The sequence below is a fragment of the Solanum tuberosum genome, unplaced genomic scaffold (assembly GCF_000226075.1).
Source record: "Solanum tuberosum cultivar DM 1-3 516 R44 unplaced genomic scaffold, SolTub_3.0 scf00020, whole genome shotgun sequence".
Lineage (NCBI taxonomy): Eukaryota > Viridiplantae > Streptophyta > Magnoliopsida > Solanales > Solanaceae > Solanum > Solanum tuberosum.
Window position 1 is genome coordinate 1892597 of NW_006238946.1, and position 21179 is coordinate 1913775.

The 21179-nt window shown below is 33.8% G+C and overlaps 5 protein-coding genes and 1 non-coding gene across 6 annotated transcripts; 1 reads left to right on the plus strand and 5 right to left on the minus strand.

Annotated features, from left to right (window-relative positions):
• Positions 1-3377: 3377 nt before the first annotated feature.
• LOC107059206 (uncharacterized) lies at positions 3378-4549 on the minus strand. Its single transcript, XM_015305691.1, has one exon. It carries the CDS (start codon positions 4465-4467, stop codon positions 3652-3654), a length of 816 nt encoding a protein of 271 aa, XP_015161177.1. The 5' UTR covers positions 4468-4549; the 3' UTR covers positions 3378-3651.
• Positions 4550-7898: 3349 nt separating this feature from the next.
• On the minus strand, positions 7899-9206 carry LOC102604668 (uncharacterized). The gene has a single exon (XM_006340891.2). It carries the CDS (start codon positions 8837-8839, stop codon positions 8012-8014), a length of 828 nt encoding a protein of 275 aa, XP_006340953.1. The 5' UTR covers positions 8840-9206; the 3' UTR covers positions 7899-8011.
• Positions 9207-10731: 1525 nt separating this feature from the next.
• On the minus strand, positions 10732-11586 carry LOC102585669 (uncharacterized). Its single transcript, XM_006340747.2, has one exon. The coding sequence runs from the start codon at positions 11584-11586 to the stop codon at positions 10732-10734; it is 855 nt and encodes a 284-aa protein (XP_006340809.1).
• A 1875-nt stretch (positions 11587-13461) lies between these two features.
• Positions 13462-14560, minus strand: LOC102586002 (uncharacterized). The gene has a single exon (XM_006340748.2). The coding sequence runs from the start codon at positions 14409-14411 to the stop codon at positions 13551-13553; it is 861 nt and encodes a 286-aa protein (XP_006340810.1). The 5' UTR covers positions 14412-14560; the 3' UTR covers positions 13462-13550.
• Positions 14561-16532: 1972 nt separating this feature from the next.
• Positions 16533-17549, minus strand: LOC102586341 (uncharacterized). The gene has a single exon (XM_006340749.2). It carries the CDS (start codon positions 17522-17524, stop codon positions 16670-16672), a length of 855 nt encoding a protein of 284 aa, XP_006340811.1. The 5' UTR covers positions 17525-17549; the 3' UTR covers positions 16533-16669.
• Positions 17550-20707: 3158 nt separating this feature from the next.
• On the plus strand, positions 20708-20791 carry TRNAL-CAA (transfer RNA leucine (anticodon CAA)). The gene has a single exon. It is a non-coding gene; the product is annotated as a tRNA-Leu (tRNA).
• Positions 20792-21179: the final 388 nt, after the last annotated feature.

Below are 21179 nucleotides of genomic sequence, written 5' to 3' on the forward strand. Positions count from 1 at the left end.
ATGCGACAGGCAAAGCAAAACCATTTGACAGTATCAATAGGTTCAACTAGATCCAATAAATCCATAAAGAAGATATGAATCATCAAGTGTTGTTGGATAGGTTTGAAGAAGAAGACAAGAGAAAAATACTTCAAGTTACTTTTGATGGGCAATCAATCTTTTTTAATTCATACTTTAGTAATAGAAAGTTTGAGGCTGGTAACTCAACTTTCTTCTTGATTGACATATTTTTACATTATTTAAGCATCCTCATTTGTAATATCATCATGGAGTGTATTATAAACTCTGTGATGATCAGAAAATACTTAGTTTTCTCTAGCTTTTATTTTCTTCATGCTTGTTAGGTAGCAGAAGTTAGGTACTTCATTAGGATTAGTAAGGTAAGGCCTAGCCCCCCTTGCTTGTACTTGTCCCTATTGATATTTTTTATGTTTAATAAAAATAAAAAAAAATAAAGAAAAAAAATAAAAAAAAAAAAAAAAACAAAAAAAAAACTAAACAGTTGATCACCTTCATGAGTCTCTCTGCCAACAATTTTGCTATGATTTTGTAGACTCCCCCAATTAGGCTGATAGGTCTAAAGTCATTTAGCTCCATTGCTCCTACTTTCTTGGGGATCAATGCAACAAAGGTTGCATTAATGTTCTTCTAGAAAACCACCTTATCATGGAAGTTCTCTACCAGTGCTACCAAGTCTTCTTAGTGATTTCCCAACAGTGTTTCAAAGAAGCCATCTGGACCTGGGAACTTGTCCTCAGCACAAACTATGATGTTGTCCACGATCTCATGAGGCTCAAAGGGCGCCTTAAGGCATGTTGCCCTAGACCTTTGTCTTCAAGCAATCTCTTCTTTTCTAGCAATTCCTTCAAACTCAGCCATTCTTGCAGCTATATTATCTTCCCACTGAGACCTGTGATTTTGGATTTTCTTCAATTCTGCTAGTTAAGCCAGCACATGTTGTTTCTGAAGATCCAGATTCCCATGTATTGCCTTACTCCATAGCAAAATTTTCTCATGCAAGCAACATGATGTGGACGGTTAATGATTTTCATGCTTTTTGAAGAATTTGAGATTGCCTCCAAATGGTGATTTGAAATCTTACCTGAGACTTTATATCACATTCCAAACGCAAGCTATGTCAAAAGCTGCTATTCGGGCCGCGAAATCAGCCCGGCCCAAGAATGAATAGACACACACGGGCCGAGTTCATACCCTTCTAATTTTACCTGAACCTGTCCATCTCCCCCCCGTTTCCGTCTCTTTTCCGTCTTCTTCAGTTCCTTTTTGTCTCAGGCAAGGTAAGCTCACAAAACACAGGCTTTAAGCTCTTAGTTCTTCGTTTCTTTCCACAGAGAATATTGTTTTTTTTTTAGCTTTAAATAGTTCTTCTCGTTGATTTTCTGGTAAAATAAATAGTCCTTATAGTTTTGAGTTTCATAGACAATAATCACTTGTCTTGATTGAAATTAATGTCAATTTCTGATCAAGTTTTTGAATTTTAGATTTGGGTTTGACCAGGGCCGACTCAACAACAGTGGGGGCCTCAAACGAAACTTAAGAGAGGGGCCCTAATATTTAATTTTTTTCATCATATATACTTTTATTTAAAATTTACTTTTCTAGCTATTTTAGATGCGAAGTCATTAGGTACTATTTTATAATCAATTTGTTTTAATAATTCCTTTTCAAATGATAATATAGCTAATTCATTCAATCTCTCTTGAGACATTATATTGTTGATCTTAAAGAAGATTTAATCAATTTTTTATTTCGAAAAAACTTCTTTCGACTGAGGCAATGGTTACAAGAACTGTTAATATTATTCTATAAGCAATATATGTATTTGGAAAAGAATAAAGTCTTTTTATTAGAATGGAGATTTTCATTAGATCATTATCTTCTACTTGTATTGTTTCCCTTAACACTTTTAATTCAAAAAATAAATCAAGATCATCAATATCAGAATAACTATTACGTGTTAAAGAAAGTTCAAGGTTAAGACCATTTTTTTTTAATGAGATCATGTAGTGATCTCAATATTTTACCACTAAATAAGAAATCAAAAATATTTTCATATGCTTCAATTGGTTCAAATCTATTTTGAAGTGAAAAAATAGTTTGATCTACTTTACATATAATAAAACAATTAACTCTAAAAGATTCTTCAAGAGACTTTGTGATTTCGCTATGCATATTTTCATCAAATTGTTTCTTAGGAAATTCAGGTTTATTTTCATCTCATATGCAATTTTCTTAGTAGAAATCATAACACTCATAGTATATATAATTTTTTTTAAAATAACATATATAAGTAATTGTTTTTAAAAAATGGGGGCCCCAAGCGATAGGTTTAGTGGCCTAAGGGTTAAGACGGCCCTGGGTTTGACACACGAAAGGATTTTGTTTTTCATAATATATTCCAGAATTTAAAGAAACGTGATCAAGTTATAGAGGGATGGATTTAGTTGTGACGAAGTCACCAGGTATATTTTGGTTTCCTTATATGGGTGCTTTTTTATTTTCATGGAAAATATTGTATGGATGGCTGATGAACAATGTTTTGACAATGTGTAACTAGGTGTGATTGACTTGATTGAAATGTTTTGTTTTGCAGGGTGTAGACAGACGGAAGGGTATTTGGTAATGAATACTCGGGTTCAAGTGAAGATAGGTAAATTTTTGTTTGATCAATTCCGTATGGTGCTTTAACATGCTAAATTCCAATGTGAATTTATGAATTCCTGTTGTGTATGTCATGAACAATTGGTGTACCTGAAAACAAAAAAATAACTACAGACTCAATCTCAAATCAATTGAGGTTGGGTTTATGAATCCTCACTCAATCATGTGAATAATTTGTACTCCTGAAAACACCTAAAAAGAATAATTTGATTTAAACTGTATTAGTAAAGTTAATACGGAGAATGAATGTCTAGTACAGGAGCAAATTTCCAAAATGAGCCAATGAGGCCCTTAGCCAAGTGGTAACTTCTGTAAATGTATCCCCACTGCGTGAGAAATTATAAAAGAAAAAGTATGTTGAAATGGAAACATAAAATATACAGGAGAATTCCCTCCCTCTCTTCATCCTATGCACGTCACTCACTTGTGTATGTTTGTGTTTGCATGTCCTTTCGGGTGAGATTTCTTCTTTGTTTCCGCTGAATTCATGTTCATCTTTTTTTTTATTTCATCATTTTGTCTTAATGCAATAAGAAAACATAGTATTTAGATGATTTGTAGAAGAGTACAGAAAGGGGACTAATAATCCACGAACTACATGAATGAAAATAATTGTAACTAACTAGTGCTGTTAAATCACTTTAATAGGGGCCTAAAGGACCTATACATATCCAAAGAATTACCACAACAAGCTGTTGCCACTCATCTTGAAGGATTTCTCTGTTACCAAGAAAATCGTTTTGAAACTAATAACCTTACAAAGAAAAGATAATAACACAAAAGATCCACTTCCTGGCAGGAAAATAGATTCTGGTCTGCATTATTCACTTTGAATTCAGAAAAATACATTTTCTAATTTGAGTATAGTCTTTCTATTCTTGTAATATATATTTCTAGCATAAGTACAAAATTATCCATTTACAAAATGTGGTGAACTACTAAATAATTAATGGAGTAGGAACTTCCAGATTAGCTGGAGAAAACATTCAGGAGCGAGCTTCTCGATCTAATTAGGCTCCTGAATGCTCCTTCTAATCTCTTCTCAATGCTGTCAAGTTGAGCCTCAAAAGTCTCCACTTTTGTTTCCATGTTCGTAATGTTTTCTAGGCCTTCAAGTTCTATTCTTCCATTGTGTATCAGTTTTGAAACCAATGACCATTTTGGGTGCTTCGACTTAAAAAGTGGCATAGACAAGAAGGACAAGAGCATTTGGAAAATCAATATACAAACAGCATTGGCTTCCCTTAGTGCTCTAATCACAGCTATTGTCTCCTGATCTGTTTCCAAGAATGCTGCAGTGAGAGTCTCACAATCCACTTGCTTCAAGGACAAGACTAATTTTTTGGCATCCTTCTTCATTTTCTTGCTGAAACTGGTGAATCTTGCAATTCCAGCTTCTGCACTTGAATCTCCTTTTCGTCTTCTGAATGAGGATTGAAGAGCTCTTATGTTTTCCTTATACTGAGAGATGAGTTCCCCTGTAGTGCCACAAACATCAAGAATCCTAATCGAGTTCCCCAATAACTCCTCAAACCATTTAACATGTTGGCGTTGGGATATGATCTGAAAGGTTTGAGGCAATTGAAGAAGATCATCCGTGCACTTCTGTAACTCCTCCAACCCGAGCAAACTATTACAAATTGTCTCCGTTGTTGCTGTAACTGATGTCTCCAATCCATTGAGCTTATTCAGCACCTCTTCAACTCTCTGAGTTGTGGGGTGTGATCTGACGGGCAAACTAATTGATCGAAAGGGCTTGGTTTTTGAACAAGGAAGAGCAGCCATGGCTAGCTTTTTGTGTTTTACTTTTTTCTCTGTGAGAAGTGAGAATAAATTTGGTGAGCAATGAGCATCAACCAAAGGACATTTATATAGGTCGATGGCACAACAAGGGGGACGCTCAGCATGTGAATTGTAATGTGGCCATGTGGATATGCCTTTAAATTGGTAAAATGACACGCTTTTGGCAACCAAAGGCTCTAAATAATTGTCATTTATTAGCCTTCACTGTTTTGAAATTGAAAAGAGTTGTGTGACTTTGCTTTCATATGGGACTTCAGTTACAGGTCAGCTCCCTGCCAAATGTCAATGATGCCGGATGGCAATTAATAATATGCTTACCATGTGGCTCCCCTGATGCGGTATCAAATATTCAGCCACTATTCAATTTGGCACACGGTTGATGCGGCTCAATAATAAATGGTTAAAGTGTAGATTAGATGTGGTGTTAATTCAGAGTAAGGGGTATAATGAAAGAAGGTGGTATGACCGACAAGGTTGTAATGAAATAATTAGTACTCCTTCATTCTTAATTAAAAGGTCTCGAGTTCGAATTCCAGGTACGGAGTCGGCTTTGTAGGGAGCCTTTACCCCCAACGTGAGATTATGTGTGAATCCGAATTTAGTCGGACTCCAATATGGATATCGAACACTGGGCGGAAAAAAAAAGAAAAAGAAAGGTGTTTTAATAAATAAATAGCTGTGCATGAGGGGATTATTCTTCTTAGTTCTCCGAATCAAATTTAGTCGGACTCCAATATGAGTATTAAACCTCGGGCGGAAAATAAATAAAGAAGAAAAAAGAAGAAGAAAGGAGATGTTTTAATAAATAAATAGTTGTGCACGAGTGGCTTGTTCGTCTAATGCTCCCTGCCATCCATGCACAGCAGACTAAAGTGAGGTGGACCCTTATACAACACGTTTTAATTAATGCTCAATTGATCTTTACTTGCACCAAACACTTCTAATTTCCCCCTAATTATCAGTTAGAAATAGACTAGTCTCAGAGGTTACTGGTGGAGGATATACAAAGCTAGAGGTCGATAATAGCGAGTTCGGAGCCGAAAGGGCAAAAAAGTTGAGCAAAAATTCCAAAAGGGCAATAAAAAAAAACCTTCAAACCAAAAAAGCAACATTTAACCGGAAGGCTGCAGTAAAATTATTTTTGGTAAGGTGTAGCTTAACATGTGCTAACCGGAAGGCCGCCGTAAAATTGTTTGTGGTAAGGTGTAGCGTAACATGTGCCTTAGCGCAAGGCGGCTATCAGATAGGAAGGGCTGTGTCTAGCCTGCTTTCCTCGATCCAAGCCCGGTGAAAAAAAAAGCATAAGGATTGGGAACAGGTCGGCACGAAGTGATTCATCATGCTCAAACATGAGCCGATCGCGCAGCCATCTTATCCACTGAACTAGCTAGAAGCTATCGCTTCGGGTCGAAGCACTAAAAGAAAGGACCGGGAAACGCGGCGGCATAGGAACCACGGGACCCCCTGATACCCCCATCTAGCGACATCTTTGGTGGAGACTATCTAGCTTGGTTCAGAGAGCACTTTCTTGCGTACTTGACTTATAGGCTTGACGCCCATTTCCTCTAGGCTAGTTCATTCCCGCGTTCAAAAGGCAGAAAGGAATAGGCTAAGGCCCCTTGACTAGGTTGGAGCTATAAAGCTTACCTTATTTATTATTATTAAAAATGAGTCTTTTTCGGAAATTCTCGATAAGAAAGAAGGGGATATTCTTCAACAGGCACGCGGTCAGAGCCCTGGCTCCTCCGGTTCGAAAGGACCGGGCGGCGATGAAGTATGACTCTAAAACACTATATGCAGAGCTGCCTTAGCTCAATAGATCAACGAATCAGGAGATGGTTTCAATAGTATGGGAAATCGGGGGTCGAGTCTCGGGCAGTGGGGCCTGTCTTCTGTCCGGTTCTTGGGTCCGGTCGAGCCTCTTTGAAATTACATCCCTGCCTCTCGTCTAACTCGAGTTGCCCCGCTCCTTTGGCAGTTAAAGTTATCAAAAAGATGGACAATCAAACCTATTTCTCGAGTGGCGTACTTAGGTAATGAAATTCTCGACCAAACCGATCCCCTAACCCTCGGAGTCTCCGTCCGCTTCTTCTCCTTCTGGAGCCTCCTTGTAAGGCATACCTCAGGTGCGCCTTACAATTAAGATGTAGAGGTTGAGTTGTCTTTCTCATATAAACTAATTAATAGAACCCAAATATTAATTAGGGGCACAATATATTTTCACTTCTTTTCTTTTTACTAAAAGGGTGTGTATAATTGATATTATATTTACTTGTTTTGGTTGAAACCGTGATACTGTGACAGGTAATATAGGTATTTATGAAGTGAAATAATTTTTTTAAGAAATTATTTTTCTCATCGATTTAAGGCCATATATGTTGCACTAGAAAAATAATGATTTCATTAGGAAAACACAATATTCTCTACTAGGAGTGTTCACGATTTAGATAAAAGTCGATCCAAACTGATTAAACAAATTAATTTTATTTGAATTTGATTTGATTTTACATTTTTTTTAAATGATAATATTTGATTTGATTTTGATTTTGTTCAAAAAAAAAAGCCCGACAAAATAATCGAATTTCAATAAATGTGTTATCTTAATTATTTAATTAGGTATATACTTTTAATAGTGTTCATAAAACATTGTATATTAAGTTTATAATTTTACAGTATATAATTTGTCGATTTGGTTCGATCCAAACTACTTGTGTTTAGTAAAGTAGCCGTGTGTGCAATACATTTGTTGATCAAATCAAAGTAATTATGTGGATTTGCTTAATGTTGTCTCATTTTTCATGAGTTTCTGTTCCATTAATAAATTGGTACATGTCTTTCATAATTACACTCCAGGCTCGCACTTAATTAACGAGGAAACTTACTGCTGAAATTGATCGTCTTCTAAAATACTCTAAATGAATCAATACCCACATTCTAAATGAATCAGTACCCACATTGGAGCCCGATTAAATCAGAATTCGCGCCAGAAAGTTCCACATTGGGGTAAAGCGCTCCCTAACAAAGGCGACTCCGTATCCAAGGGGGCTCGAACCCGAGACCTCTTGGTTAAGAATGAAGGAATATTTTCCACTCCACCACAAGTTTCTAACTTTACGTAGATGTGGCTTATTAAGTTATTTTCAGACTAGTTTGTGCAGAAAAATGGTGAATTAACTTGGTCAATCAATTTTCTAGAAATACTGAAACACTTACTAGAAAATGCATGTTATTATAGGTTTTTTTTGTTGGAAATCCAAGCTCAAGCAAGTTTTTAAAGTTTTTTCAGGAAACTGGAAATTGTCTTTAAGTTATAACCCATGAGATACTTATCATAGTTGATTTGATTTTACAGATTGATGTTTCTTAGCTAGGTAATGGGAGAAGGGAGTCAGATAGAGTGAAAGAAACACGAATTTTGAGTAGTCTTTCAATTCGTGTAATATATATTTCTAGCATAAGTACAAAATTAATATCCATGTACAGTGTGGTGAACTATTATACAGTTAATGGAGTAGGAACTTCCAGATTAGCTGGAGAAAGCATTCAGGAGCGAGCTTCTTGATCTAATCAGGCTCCTAAATGCTCCTTCTAATCCCTTCTCAATGTCGTCAAGTTGAGCCTCAAAAGTCTCCACTTTTGTTTCCAAGATCGTACTGTTTTCTAGGCCTTCGTGTTCTGTTCTTCCGTTGTGTATCAGTTTTGAAACCAATGACCATTTTGGCTGCTTGGGCTTCAAAAGTGGCACAGACAACAAGGACAAGAGCATATGGAAAATCAAAATGCAAACTGCATTGGCTTCCCTTAGTGCTCTAATCACAGCTATTGTCTCCTGATCTGCTTCCAGGAATATTGTTGCGGTGAGAGTCTCACAATCCACTAATTGCTTCAAGGACAAGACTAATCTTTTGGCGTCCTTCTTCATTTTCTTGCTGAAACTGGTGAATCTTGCAATTCCAGCTTCTGCACTTGAATCTCCTTTTCGTCTTCTGAGTGAAGATTGAAGAGCTCTTACATTTTCCTTATACTGAGAGACGAATTCCTTTATAGTGCCACAAATATCAAGAATCCTAACCGAGTTTCCCAATAACTCCTCAAACCATTTAACATGTTGGCGTTGGGATATGATCCGAAAGGTTTGAGGCAATTTAAGAAGATCATCCGTGCACTTCTGTAACTCCTCCAACCCAAGCAAACTGTTACAAATTGTCTCCCATGTTGGTGCAACAACTGATGTCTCCAATCCATTATTAAGCTTATTCAGCACCTCTTCAACTCTCTGAGTTGTGGGGTGTGATCTGTTTGGCAAACTGATCGATCGAAAAGGCTTGGTTTTTGAACAAGCAAGAGCTGCCATGGCTTTTTATGTTTTTACTTTTAGTTTCTTTGTGTAAAGAGAAACTAAATTTGGTGAGCAATGAGCATCAACCAAGGACATTTATATAAGCACAAAAAGGGGGTCTACTACTCTGAGCATGTGATTGTAATTTGGCCATGTGGTTATGCCCTTTTAATGTGGTGAAGTGATATACATTTAGCAAACAAAGACTCTAATCAACTGTCTTTTAAAAAGAATTGTGTAACTTTGCCTTCATACGGGACTTCAGTTACAGGTCAGCTCCCTCCTGGCTGCCAAAAGTTGTGCCATTGCTACCGGATGACAATTAATAATATGTCTACCATGTGGCTCCAACGCGGTATTCAATTTGGCACACGAATACACGTTGGCTCAAGAACTTCGTGTTCAATAATAAATGGCTAAAGTGCAAATAAATGTGGTGCAAATTAAGGCGTATAATGAAAGAAGGTGATATGATTAATAAATAGTTGTGCACGAGTGGCTTGTTCTTCTAATGTTCCCTGCCATCCACAGCATACTAAAGTGAGGTAGACCCTTATACAACACGTTTTAATTAATGCTCAATTGATTGTTATTTGCACCAAACACTTTTAATTTTCCCCCTAATTATTGTTACTAGTGGAGGATATACAATGCTAAAGGTCGGTATAATTAGTGTTAAAAGAAAGATTGATTAATGGTTTGTTTGTATTATGCAAAAAAGATTATGGATAAATACCCCTTAAAATAAAAAGCCAATAAAGAGGGAGACGAATCTTGAGATTTCACAAATCAAAAAAGGAGATGAGAAGATAATGACGAATATAATTTAGTTTAGTGTGCCCGTTGTGTTGATACTTATTTCCTCCATGTTTTCTATCGAGAGAATCTCCAACTTAATGCTTATAATTATTGGTTCTATCATAAAAATCACTTTTTCACAAAACTAATAAACAACTCTCTTGGGCACATGCAGTGAAAATGATGAATAACATTAAGTAGACGTTTGGTCATGAGAATAAAAAAAAATTAAAAATAATTTTTATGTGAAAAATGTAAAAATTGAAGTTGTGTTTAATTATATTTTTTTTTGTAATAAATATCTCTTATATATGTGAAAGTTCTCTATGTATTTTTCTTAATCAATTACAATAATTTGTAATTATTTTATTGGTGATGTATTTTTATTTTGTCAGTAGAATTCTAAATCAAAATGTACAAACATTTATCATATAGTAGTTAATTTTCTTTCACAATATTTATAGGTTTCTTCGTCTATAGAGATTAATATCCCAATGGATATATAGTTAGGATATCTATTTCAACATGGTTGTATATTTGATTGTGTGGAAGATGTGATTAATATATTATTGTCTAGGATAAAAGCGAGTCACTTTCCTTTTTCACCCATCCGGACCTTGATTTTTTTCTCAAAAATTATGTTTAGCCCAGCTCCGCCACATTAAGAGTTTGCGCTAATTGCCATCTCTATACCCCATAAAGCGTTTTAGAGATAGTGGAAGCAAAGGCTGAATTTGTTGGTTTGAAAAAACATATTCTTATTGGTTTGATTTGCTTTATAGATTAAATTTTTTTGACATATTTGGTAAATGAAAAAAATAACCATCTAGGTACACTCTTCAGGGCCTTGGAACAACAAAGAATTAACTGATTGGTTCATCAAAGATAAAACCAAAGTATATATCTAAGTACATTGCCAGATTTTTGTTTGATAAAAATAGAAAAGAGAGAAGAAAAAAGGAGAGGCAGAGTTTGTGAGTATAACTATGATTTATATATGTATGTTTTTGTTGTATATGTGTAATTACAAAAAATGTTCCTTCACAAGGTTTTTCATAAGCATGTTCGGATGCTTATGCAATAATACAAATACAATACTACTACTATTTTCATTGGCAAGAGATAACATTTAGTAGTGTGCTCCTTGATCTGATCAAACATCTAAAGATATTGTCAAGACCACTCTCAATGCATTCAAAATGAGCTTCCACTGTTTCTAATTTGCTTTGCACAAACTGGATTTTCTCCATTTCATTAGGACCAGACTTGGAAAGGCTGCTTAATGCAACATCAACGCTTTCTATCTCATTCACATTGTCTTGATCTCCCTTGTTCACCAATCTTGAAACCAAAGACCATTTGCTAATTGGCTTAGATATTGGCGCTGACAAGAAATTCAACACCATTTGGAATACTGAAATTCCAATTGTGGCAACTTCTCTTAGGATTCTGATAACAGCTGAGACAAGTTGATCATCAATTTCCATTACATCAACAACTTCCTCATGATCCATTTTCTTTAAAGCTGTAACTAAGTTTTTGACATCTTTCTTCATCTTCTTCCTGAATGTGGTGTACTTGTTGATGCTCAAATCTTCTTTTCTCCTCCTCAGTGAAGACTGAACATCTTTAACATGTTCTTTAAACTGTGACATAAGGTCCCTTGTTGTGCCACAAATATCAAGAAATCTGACAGATTTATCCAAGATTTCATCAACCCATTTCTTATTTTGGCACTGGGAAAGGGCTTGAAGAGTCGAGGGCAAGTTTAGAAGATCACCCATACACTTATGCACCTCCCCAAAACCAACTAGACCATTATAAACAGCTTCTGCAGTTGGTGAAGCAGAGAATTCCCAAGTTTTAAGCTTGTTGAGCTCCTCTTCAATATTCTCAGTAACTGGATGTGATCTGCTTGGCAAACTGATGGATCTTTTATTGGATTTTGATGAAAAACTTGCCATTTTTTCTATGGACTTGGGACTTAAAGTTTGGGGATATGCATTTGAAACTGAATCCTATTTATACTAAAATTGTATAGAAAGCAACAAGAAACAGAGTACTCTGTTATTTGGACTGGCATGTGCCAAAAGAGAATGGGCATCGCTTATTGTGCCACTTTGCATTACCCTATTGCTTGTTAATCATAAAAGATGTACGTGGCTTCTTAATATTGTTTTGGTTGGAGGAGCCATAGTTTGTCAATGATCGGTAACAGCAAAGCTCCATTATTAAATTCAGATTAAGATCTGTTATTGCTTATTGAATATCTTTTTCAGAAACAACTTTAATAAAGTTAGATTACATATTGAAGGGATAAGGGAACTCTAGTGCTACTGTGGCAAAGGTGATACTACTACACGTATGGCTTGTTGGTTACCTACCTCACAAGAATACAGGATTACCCATAAAAATGTGATTACTAAATTTCTAAATGTAATTTTTAAAATATGACATAGTTAATCAACTGAGTTACTAAGATTTGATGGCGATATTCCTTATATGTTGCGGATTAATATGTGATTTTACTGTAGGCAGTCCATTAACCTAGTTGACCTGTCACATTATTTGTGCAACGAAAAACCAATAATTTGCTAATTATTTAATTTGTTCTAGTTATGAGATGGTATGACAAGATCATCTAGATGAAGCCACGTGTAAATACTAGGCTCCCTTCCTCCCGGGCATTGCGCCAGTTCAACCACCTCATGTGTTAGTTTTTAAAAAAAATATTTTTTTTCTACAATTTTGTCTTCTAGTACATTGATGTCTTAGCTGGAGGAGTGAAATTCTTTGAAACCAGAAGGAGACAACAATCAATATGATTATATTATATTATATTATATTAATCAACTGATCATAATGGAGATTAAGAATAATGAGACAAAATTTTAAATTGTGCACGAATGGAAATATGGATTTGTTTGTCCATGATAGTTAACTTAGCAATCCATATAAATATATTGTCTAACCTGGAGAGTACAATCCTCTTCTTTATAATATACTTATAAACTGCTTAGTTCCAAATTAACGCGTTATTATAAATGTATCCTCCCCCATTTTGTGATGGATTAACTCCTAACTAAGATCACTGATTTCTTCCTGATAATTTAATTTGATATTGTTAAAGACGGATTTTGATAATGGTTTATTTGTATCATTCAAAAAGATTATGGATGAATATTTTTAAAAAAAAATCAACAAATGTAGAGAAGAATAGGTAATAGGTTATAACTTATAAACATTTCAAGGATTTGAGATCTAATTAACCAGATGAAGAATCTCGTGATTATATTTCACTAATTAATAAATAGATTCAGTGGTTAAGAAAATAGAGACGAATAATACATATTTTAGTGCACGAGTGGCTTGTTGCATAGATGTTTCCTTGGTCCGTTTAAATACAGCTAATTTCTTTTTAAAAAAAAAACTAACATAATACCATCACTCATGAGATCATCATCTCCGCCATGTCTTTTATTTGCACTACTAAGATTAAGTGCGTAGGACATTTTAGAGGTAACCTTTATTACTTTCATCATTTCATTTTACGTGATTCATATGCTAAAAATTAATTTTACTTTTAACTTATCTACGTTAGCATATACCAATAGAGATTTCTTATTGCTTTTTCCAATATTATTAGTCAAACTTAGATTGAATCCCTCAAAAATGTCAAATTAACATGAGTCAAATTAACTTGTTCATTCAGGGAAGCATTTCATGGATTTAACCAAAGTATATATATCTAAGTTCCTTGCCAGATTGTTGTTGATGGTAACTTAGAAAGATAGACAAGAGAAAGACAGGCAGAGTTTGTGAGTATAACTAAGATTCCGTATATGTATAATTACAAAAAAATTCCTTTACAAGGTTTTCATAAACATGTCCTACAATACTCGGATGCTTATGATATACAATACTATTTTCATTGGCAAGAGACAACATTTAATAGTGTGCTTCTTGATCTGATCAAACATCTAAAGATGTTGTCAAGACCCTTCTCAATGCATTCAAAATGAGCTTCCACTCTTTCTAATTTGCTCTGCACAAATTGGATCTTTTCCATTTCATTAGGACCACACTTGGAAAGACTGCTTAATGCAGCATCAACACTTTCTATTTCATTTACAGTATTGCCTTGATCTACACCCTTGTTGACTAATCTTGAAACCAAAGACCATTTGCTAATTGGCTTAGAATTTGAGGCTGACAAATAATTCAACAACATTTGGTAAACTAAAATTCCCATTGTTGCAACTTCTCTTAGGACTCTGATAACAGCTGAGACAAGTTGATCATCAACTTCCATTACATCAACTACTTCCTCATGATCCATTCTTTTCAAAGCTGTAATCAAACTTTTGGCTTCTTTCTTCATCTTCTTCCTGAATGTGGTGTAGTTGTTGATGCTCAAATCTTCTTTTCTCCTCCTGAGTGAAGACTGAACATCTTTAACATTTTCCTTAAATTGCGATACGATCTCCCTTGTTGTGCTACATATATCAAGAAATCTCACAGATTTATCCAAGATTTCATCGACCCATTTCTTGTTTTGGCACTGAGAAAGGGATTGAAGTGTGAGGGGCAAGTTTAAAAGATCAACCATGCACTTATGCACCTCCCCCAAACCAATTAGACCACTGTAAACAGCTTCTGCAGTTGGTGAAGCCGAGAATTCCCAAGTTTTGAGCTTGTTGATCTCCTCTTCAATATTCTGTGTAGCTGGATGTGATCTGCTTGGCAAACTGATGGATCTTTTATTGGATTTTGATGAAAAAGTTGACATCTTTTTCCTCTGTTTTTCTTTGGGGATGAAGAAAGACCTTCAAAACTCATCTTATTTTATACCAAAACTTCACAGAAAGCGACAAGATACAGAATAATCCGCTATTATAGCGTTGAGATTGCCATGTGACGAGGTGTGGGGATTACCTACGAGTTCGGTGAGCTTATTATGCTTAAAAAAAGAGAAAAAAACTCTGGTCATTAGTGATGTTTTTAATGATTTAGTCTTCCACAGGTTGCAACTTGGCGTTACCTTATTGCTTCAAAGCGGATGAAAGATGTCTCAGCACATACGTGGCTTGTTGATGGTACTCTTGGTTGAAAGAGCTTCAGTTTGTCAAGAATTGGAAACAGCTAGTCGCCACTATTAAATTGAGATGAAGATTTTTTATAGAAGATTCTTGTACGACTTTTTTTCAAAAAAAATAAATTGTAAACAACTTTAGTGAAGAAGTGTATGTATTCAATGGTAATTTTTATTTATCAAAACTTAGATATGTGATCGCATCGTGAGTGATATTTTGAGATATTAACTTCTCTTTCGTTTCATTTGTTAGGTTTTTATCTTCTTTTTCTTTTAGTACTTTGTCTGCAAGAACATGGCTTTCTGAGATTGTCTTAGCTGGACGAGTGGAACTCTTCAATACTAGAAGGAGACAAGCACCGATATCATTATATAAATAAATCATCTGCTTATAATTGAGATTAAGAATAATGAAGAAAATTATTTTAATTGTGCACGAATGGAAGGCTGGATTTGTATGTTTGTGATAATTACTATAATTGATTGTTTATTTATAAGTCAGCATTTAAAGGATTTCAGATCTAATTATTATAGTTTCTTATTTAGTTAGGTGTGCACGAGTGGCCTGTTGCGTTGATGTTTCCTTGGTCCGTTTTTTCTACTACGAGAATCCTCAATAATTAATGCTTAACAGCTAATTACTTACAATCCAGTTCAACCGATGGTCATGATCAGAGGCGGAGCTAGGATTTGGAGGTCCTGGGTGTCACATCGTTCAAGTTAGATAAACGGGTCGATTGTTTTAATTTTGAATTACAATTTGGGTTATTATCCTTTTCAATTTTTATAAACAAATCGATCAAACATGCATGTTAGTAATATTTTTGTTTAGATATTCTGTGATTAGAGATAACTAAACAATTCAATTTATTTTTTTTAGGAATTAAAGGCCTTATTCACTTAGACTTTAAGAAAAAAAGAATTTTTTTCACATTAAAATTTGAGCTTGTATAAACCATCTTATAGTGTTAACCGAATATATTCATATTCCATTGACTTTATGTGCTGTTGCAGATATATAGTAGAGAGAATAAAATTGTAGTTTCAACCTAGTCATCTTACTTAGCAAGAATGTCGGTGAAGATTGAAAGAACTCTAGTAATAATATTCATCATTTTTAAAACTTATATTTTTTTAAAAACTACTATTTAAATACATTCTTAATAATATTTATCAATAATTAGTGAAAGTTAAAAAAATTAAGAATTAACTACGGTGAAAATGAGTCAATTTGAATTATAAAGTATAGTAAATAAATAAGAATGAATGGAAGAAGAAAAAACTAAAGCCCTTCACACATTAATTAAAAAAACAAGACAAAAAAGAAAAGAAAAAAAAAAGCTTCACTGCACGCACAAAAAAATAATGCTAGCAGCGAGATTCAAACTCGCATTGCGAGTATGGCATATCATGCCCTTGGCCACTTTAACCATTCATCACTTTGTTCAATGGGTGGCAAAGTTAATATATATTAATTTCTGATACATATATACATATATATACAAAGATTTTTCCGAAATCACTGGATGTCGTGGCACCCCACCCGTACCTTTAGATCCACCCCTGGTCATGATATTCAATTATAGGTTGAATTAGTTAATTACCTCAAAGAAATAGTACTTAACATGTCGAATGATCATCATTGCATTCAAGGTGTAACCTTGTGGTCAATGAAGTGGTTGAAAATTTGAGGTCTCATGTTCAAAACACTCAGTAGCTTGAAAGCTGGCCTGGACACCACGTGTATGTTTAAGTTCATCCTTCTATTTTTGTTTGGTTGAAGTTAGAAAAATAGACTAGAGAGAAAAAGAGGCTCAATTGATATAGCTACATAATAAATTTCATTGTATGTTTCTTAATTACAAAATTGTTCCTTTACATGGACTTCACAAGCATATCCTACAAATATTTGGATATGCTTATGCAATACAATACAGGACAATAGTATAGTATTTTCATTGGCAAGAGACAATATTTAGTAGTGTGCTTCTTGATCTAATCAAGCATCTAAATATGTTGTCAAGACCATTCTCAATGAATTCAAAATGAGCTTCCACTGTTTCCAATTTTCTCTGCACAAATTGGATCTTCTCCATTTCATTAGCACCAGGCTTGGAAAGGCTGCTTAATGCAACATCAACACTTTCTATCTCATTGACATTCTCTTGATCTCCTTTGTTCACCAATCTTGAAACCAAAGACCATTTACTAATTGGCTTAGAAATTGGAGCTGATAAGAAATTCAACACCATTTGGAATACTGAAATTCCAATTGTGGCAACTTCTCTTAGGACTCTAATAACAGCTGAGACAAGTTGATCATCAATTTCCATTACATCAACTACTTCCTCATGGTCCATTCTTTTCAAAGCTGTAATCAAACTTTTGGCTTCTTTCTTCATTTTCTTCCTGAATGTGGTGTAGTTGTTGATGTTCAAATCTCCTTTTCTCCTCCTCAATGAAGACTGAACATCTTTAACATTTTCCTTAAATTGCGACACGAACTCCCTTGTTGTGCCACAAATATCAAGAAATCTGACAGATTTATCCAAGATTTCATCGACCCATTTCTTATTTTGGCACTGAGAAAGGGCTTGAAGAGTCGAGGGCAGGTTTAAAAGATCACCCATACACTTATGTACCTCCCCAAAACCAACTAGAGCATTATAAACAGCTTCTGCAGTTGGTGAAGCAGAGAATTCCCAAGTTTTAAGCTTGTTTAGCTCCTCTTCAATATTCTGAGTAGCTGGATGTGATCTGCTTGGCAAACTGATGGATCTTTTATTGGATTTTGATGAAAAGGTTGCCATCTTTTTGCTCTCTTTGTTCCTTTCCTTTTACTTTTTGAGTTTGGGGATGATCAAAACTGAATCCTATTTATACCAAAATTGTATTAGAAAGCGACAAGAAACAGAGTAGTGTGTGCCAAAAGAGAATGGGCAGTCCCTTGTTGTGCTTCCTGAAAACAAACCTTTAATCATTGCTCTTTCTTGTCTTCAATTGAGTTGCCACTTTGCGTTACCTTATTGCTTGTGAGTGATGAAGAAAGATGCCTCAGCATATACGTGGCTTCTTAATGTTGTGTTGATTGGAGGAGTCATAGTTTTGTCAAGTGGAAACAGCAAAGCGTCATTATTAAATTGACATGAACATCTTTTGTGGCAGATTTTCATACTACTTTTTTACTAAAAAAAGAAAATCTTAAGGAATTTTCTAGAAACACGATTCTTGTAACTTTGGCGAGGTGTATATAATATTTGGAACACGTATGAATTATTGGTTACCTTCCTCTTTTACATTAATTGTTTAAACTTAATGAACTCTAATCCATTATGATACAGAATTGCCTAGGTTTAGCCACGACATACATATGAGATTATTTTATAACCCGTTCGTCATTATTAAATTGAAGGGAATCAATTTGAAGGATGTCAATCTAATTGCAAGAAATAAACTAAAGGGTATTTGGCAATGAAATTTTTTCACTTTTTTTTAGCATTTAACTTTGGATCAATTTTCAAATATCATTTTCCCTTTGAAAAGAATTAGTAATTATTTTTTCCATTTGCACAATAAAACATAAAAATGGTTAATGGATATTGGATTGTGAATATATTGTCTAGTTTGTAATTGAAGAGATTAAGCACGCAGATCAATCTAATATACAGGCACATTTCCAGTCTCAACAAATGATTAGCTAACTAACATATTTGATGCAAATTACTAGGGTATTGATTGTTGTTGTGTGAAACAAATATGATGACCATGGGGCGTAGCTACACTATTTGGACACCCTTCGTCTAAAAATTACATCATATATATAAGTAAAATGATATTTTAATAGTTAAATAAGATGTTTTGAAAACCCTTGAAACAACAAACGTTCTTAGCTTGTTAGAATCTGGTGTTCAGCCAAAGTTGAGGGTAACAACCTCCATGTGAGCTCGATTCCCCACACCTACATCTATTAAAATAATCTTAAATATGAGACCTACAACTTAAAATTTTAAGGAAAAAAAAAGTTTAGTAGCCAATTAACTTTTTAATCAATTTGACTTTTGATTTTTTTTTTCTTTTCATTAAATTTTAAATAAAATTTAAAATTAATTATTTAATTTAAAGTTTATTAGAAAATCTTATTTCTTTTTTTCTATAAAACTATTAAAAGTGAAAAAGGCTTTATATAAAATTTCTTTTAAAAAATCTCTTTTGATCTACTCTTTATTTTCAATTTCTCGGTGAAATCTTTAAGTAAAAATGTGATTTCATTTTAAACTGAATTTTCTTTTTTTTCTTTTTTCTGTTCACTTCATATTAAATAAACATGAACATCCAAGTTAAATATTATATACTTTGATTTTAAAATTTTTGGTATATTATTTATGTTACATAATTTGATTTACAAAATTTTATATATAGCACCGATTCGTTAATTTTCCTTTTTTACCTATGCAATTCTTAGACATCTTTCATGAAATTTCTGGCTCCGCCACTAAATTGGATATCACAATGTGGGAAGTCAAGCTGAGGTGCTAAGCTCCTAATTGTGGCCATTTGCAGTTTTGCCTCTATTTTGTGCAGATTTTTAAATAATTTTTTTGTGACGCATACGTCTATATAATATTTTATGTGTTATATTTGGACTAGGCATAAGTCCGATTGATAAAAGGAAAAAAATTAAATACGGACTAATTTGAAGGACAAAATGAGTCATTTTATGCCTAATTATTTTGGTTTGCTTGAAAACATTTCGAAGTAGATATTTTATATTATTCTATACGTTTCATCCCAAGTTGAGCTTCAGTTTGATCCGAGGTTTACTTATTTTCTTGCTAATTTTTTTTTCCTAATTTTACCCATCAATTACTCGTATTATTCTTCACTGCACCCGTCCTTTGGAAAAGTTAAATTATTCGGAAAGAAAAATAGATAAAATTTAAACAAAAAAGGCATTTGGTAAAATAATAAAAACAAGCAGAAACTAATAAGCTATTGTAAATAATAAAAATAACAATAAAAATAAAGAAATAAAAAATATCATAGGGTACCAAGGAAATTAAATAAAAAGAGAGATGGAATAGAACAAGTTAAATAGTTCTCTGCTATCACCATGAAGAAATGCAATGCATAGAGAATTGTTAGCTAGGTATGACTATGAGCATGAACAGACAAAAACATTAAACATATATGACATAAAAATGTCGAATGAGTTGAATCTGTGTGATGCAAGAATGAAACAGTATATATAAGTAAATTGATATCTATTCAAAGAACTTATAACCAAAACACAAGTACACAGCAGCATGTACTCCTGTTATACATGCATGGGATCGGAATTTAATGTTAAAGAGGTGAAAAATTGACCATTCACGAATGTCTAGTGTGGGTATTGGGGATGGTGGAGCCACAATTTTTTATTTTTTTTTGTCTATTTCCTATTATAATTAGGAAAACTCAAAATTAAATGTTTTAAAGTTTTATATGAATTTTGTTTGATCCATTGATCAATTTTATATAGTAAAAACAATGTTTGAGGTAATTATTCAACTCTTTCCAACAAGGCTGCTCGCTCAATGTTTGAGGTAATTAATAAATGTTTTCATACATTAATTACTTATGTATAGTACTTAATTATATATTGACTAATTTTACATGAAGTTGGCTTTTAGTTAACTTCAATTAATTAATTAACATACATGGGGCATGGGCCTTTGGTGGTAAGGGTGACACAACGGACATTATATTAAACATCACATGAAAGATGGGCTTTGATTTGATCATACAATAACTAAAGTTTTACTAGTAGGATACATTATGAATTTGAGTATATGTTCAAGTCGATTCTCCTACTAAAATTTCAGTATTCAACATTCTTACGTAATTGGCTTATTATTATTATTATTTTCTGGTTCCTGATCATTTTTCACTGTCGTAATTTATTTTGTTTTATTCTATTTTAGGTCATTGATTAGTATCAATGAATTATCATATAAGTCAGGATGGCCGAGTGGTCTAAGGCGCCAGACTCAAGTTCTGGTCTTCGTAAGAGGGCGTGGGTTCAAATCCCACTTCTGACATTTTTTTATTTTATTTTTCTCTGACTCAACAATTCATTTTTTTAGTCGCATTTTCACTTGAAATACTGCTTACTTGATGGAATAGCATTTTTCACCAATTATCTCAACAATTCATTTTTTAATCGCATTTTCACTTGAAATGCTGCTTACTTGATGGAATACCATTTTTGAACACCGGGGGATTAATCATTTCAGGAAATAAAGGTTACATCATCGATCCTAATCGTTTTTTTTTCCTACTTGAATCACAAATTCCCTTGAAAGTTAAGTTAACCTATATCATAAAGTCACATTAGAATAATAAAACAATAACTTAACCTATTTCATGAAGCCACATTAGAGAGAATAATATAAAAATTAGTTTATTTTATATATATTGAATTAGGAG

What these genes read in the sequence shown, in the direction of transcription:
- LOC107059206 (XM_015305691.1), bottom strand. Translation starts at nt 4,467, where the DNA reads ATGGCTGCTCTTCCTTGTTCAAAAACCAAGCCCTTTCGATCAATTAGT.
- LOC102604668 (XM_006340891.2), bottom strand. Translation starts at nt 8,839, where the DNA reads ATGGCAGCTCTTGCTTGTTCAAAAACCAAGCCTTTTCGATCGATCAGT.
- LOC102585669 (XM_006340747.2), bottom strand. Translation starts at nt 11,586, where the DNA reads ATGGCAAGTTTTTCATCAAAATCCAATAAAAGATCCATCAGTTTGCCA.
- LOC102586002 (XM_006340748.2), bottom strand. Translation starts at nt 14,411, where the DNA reads ATGTCAACTTTTTCATCAAAATCCAATAAAAGATCCATCAGTTTGCCA.
- LOC102586341 (XM_006340749.2), bottom strand. Translation starts at nt 17,524, where the DNA reads ATGGCAACCTTTTCATCAAAATCCAATAAAAGATCCATCAGTTTGCCA.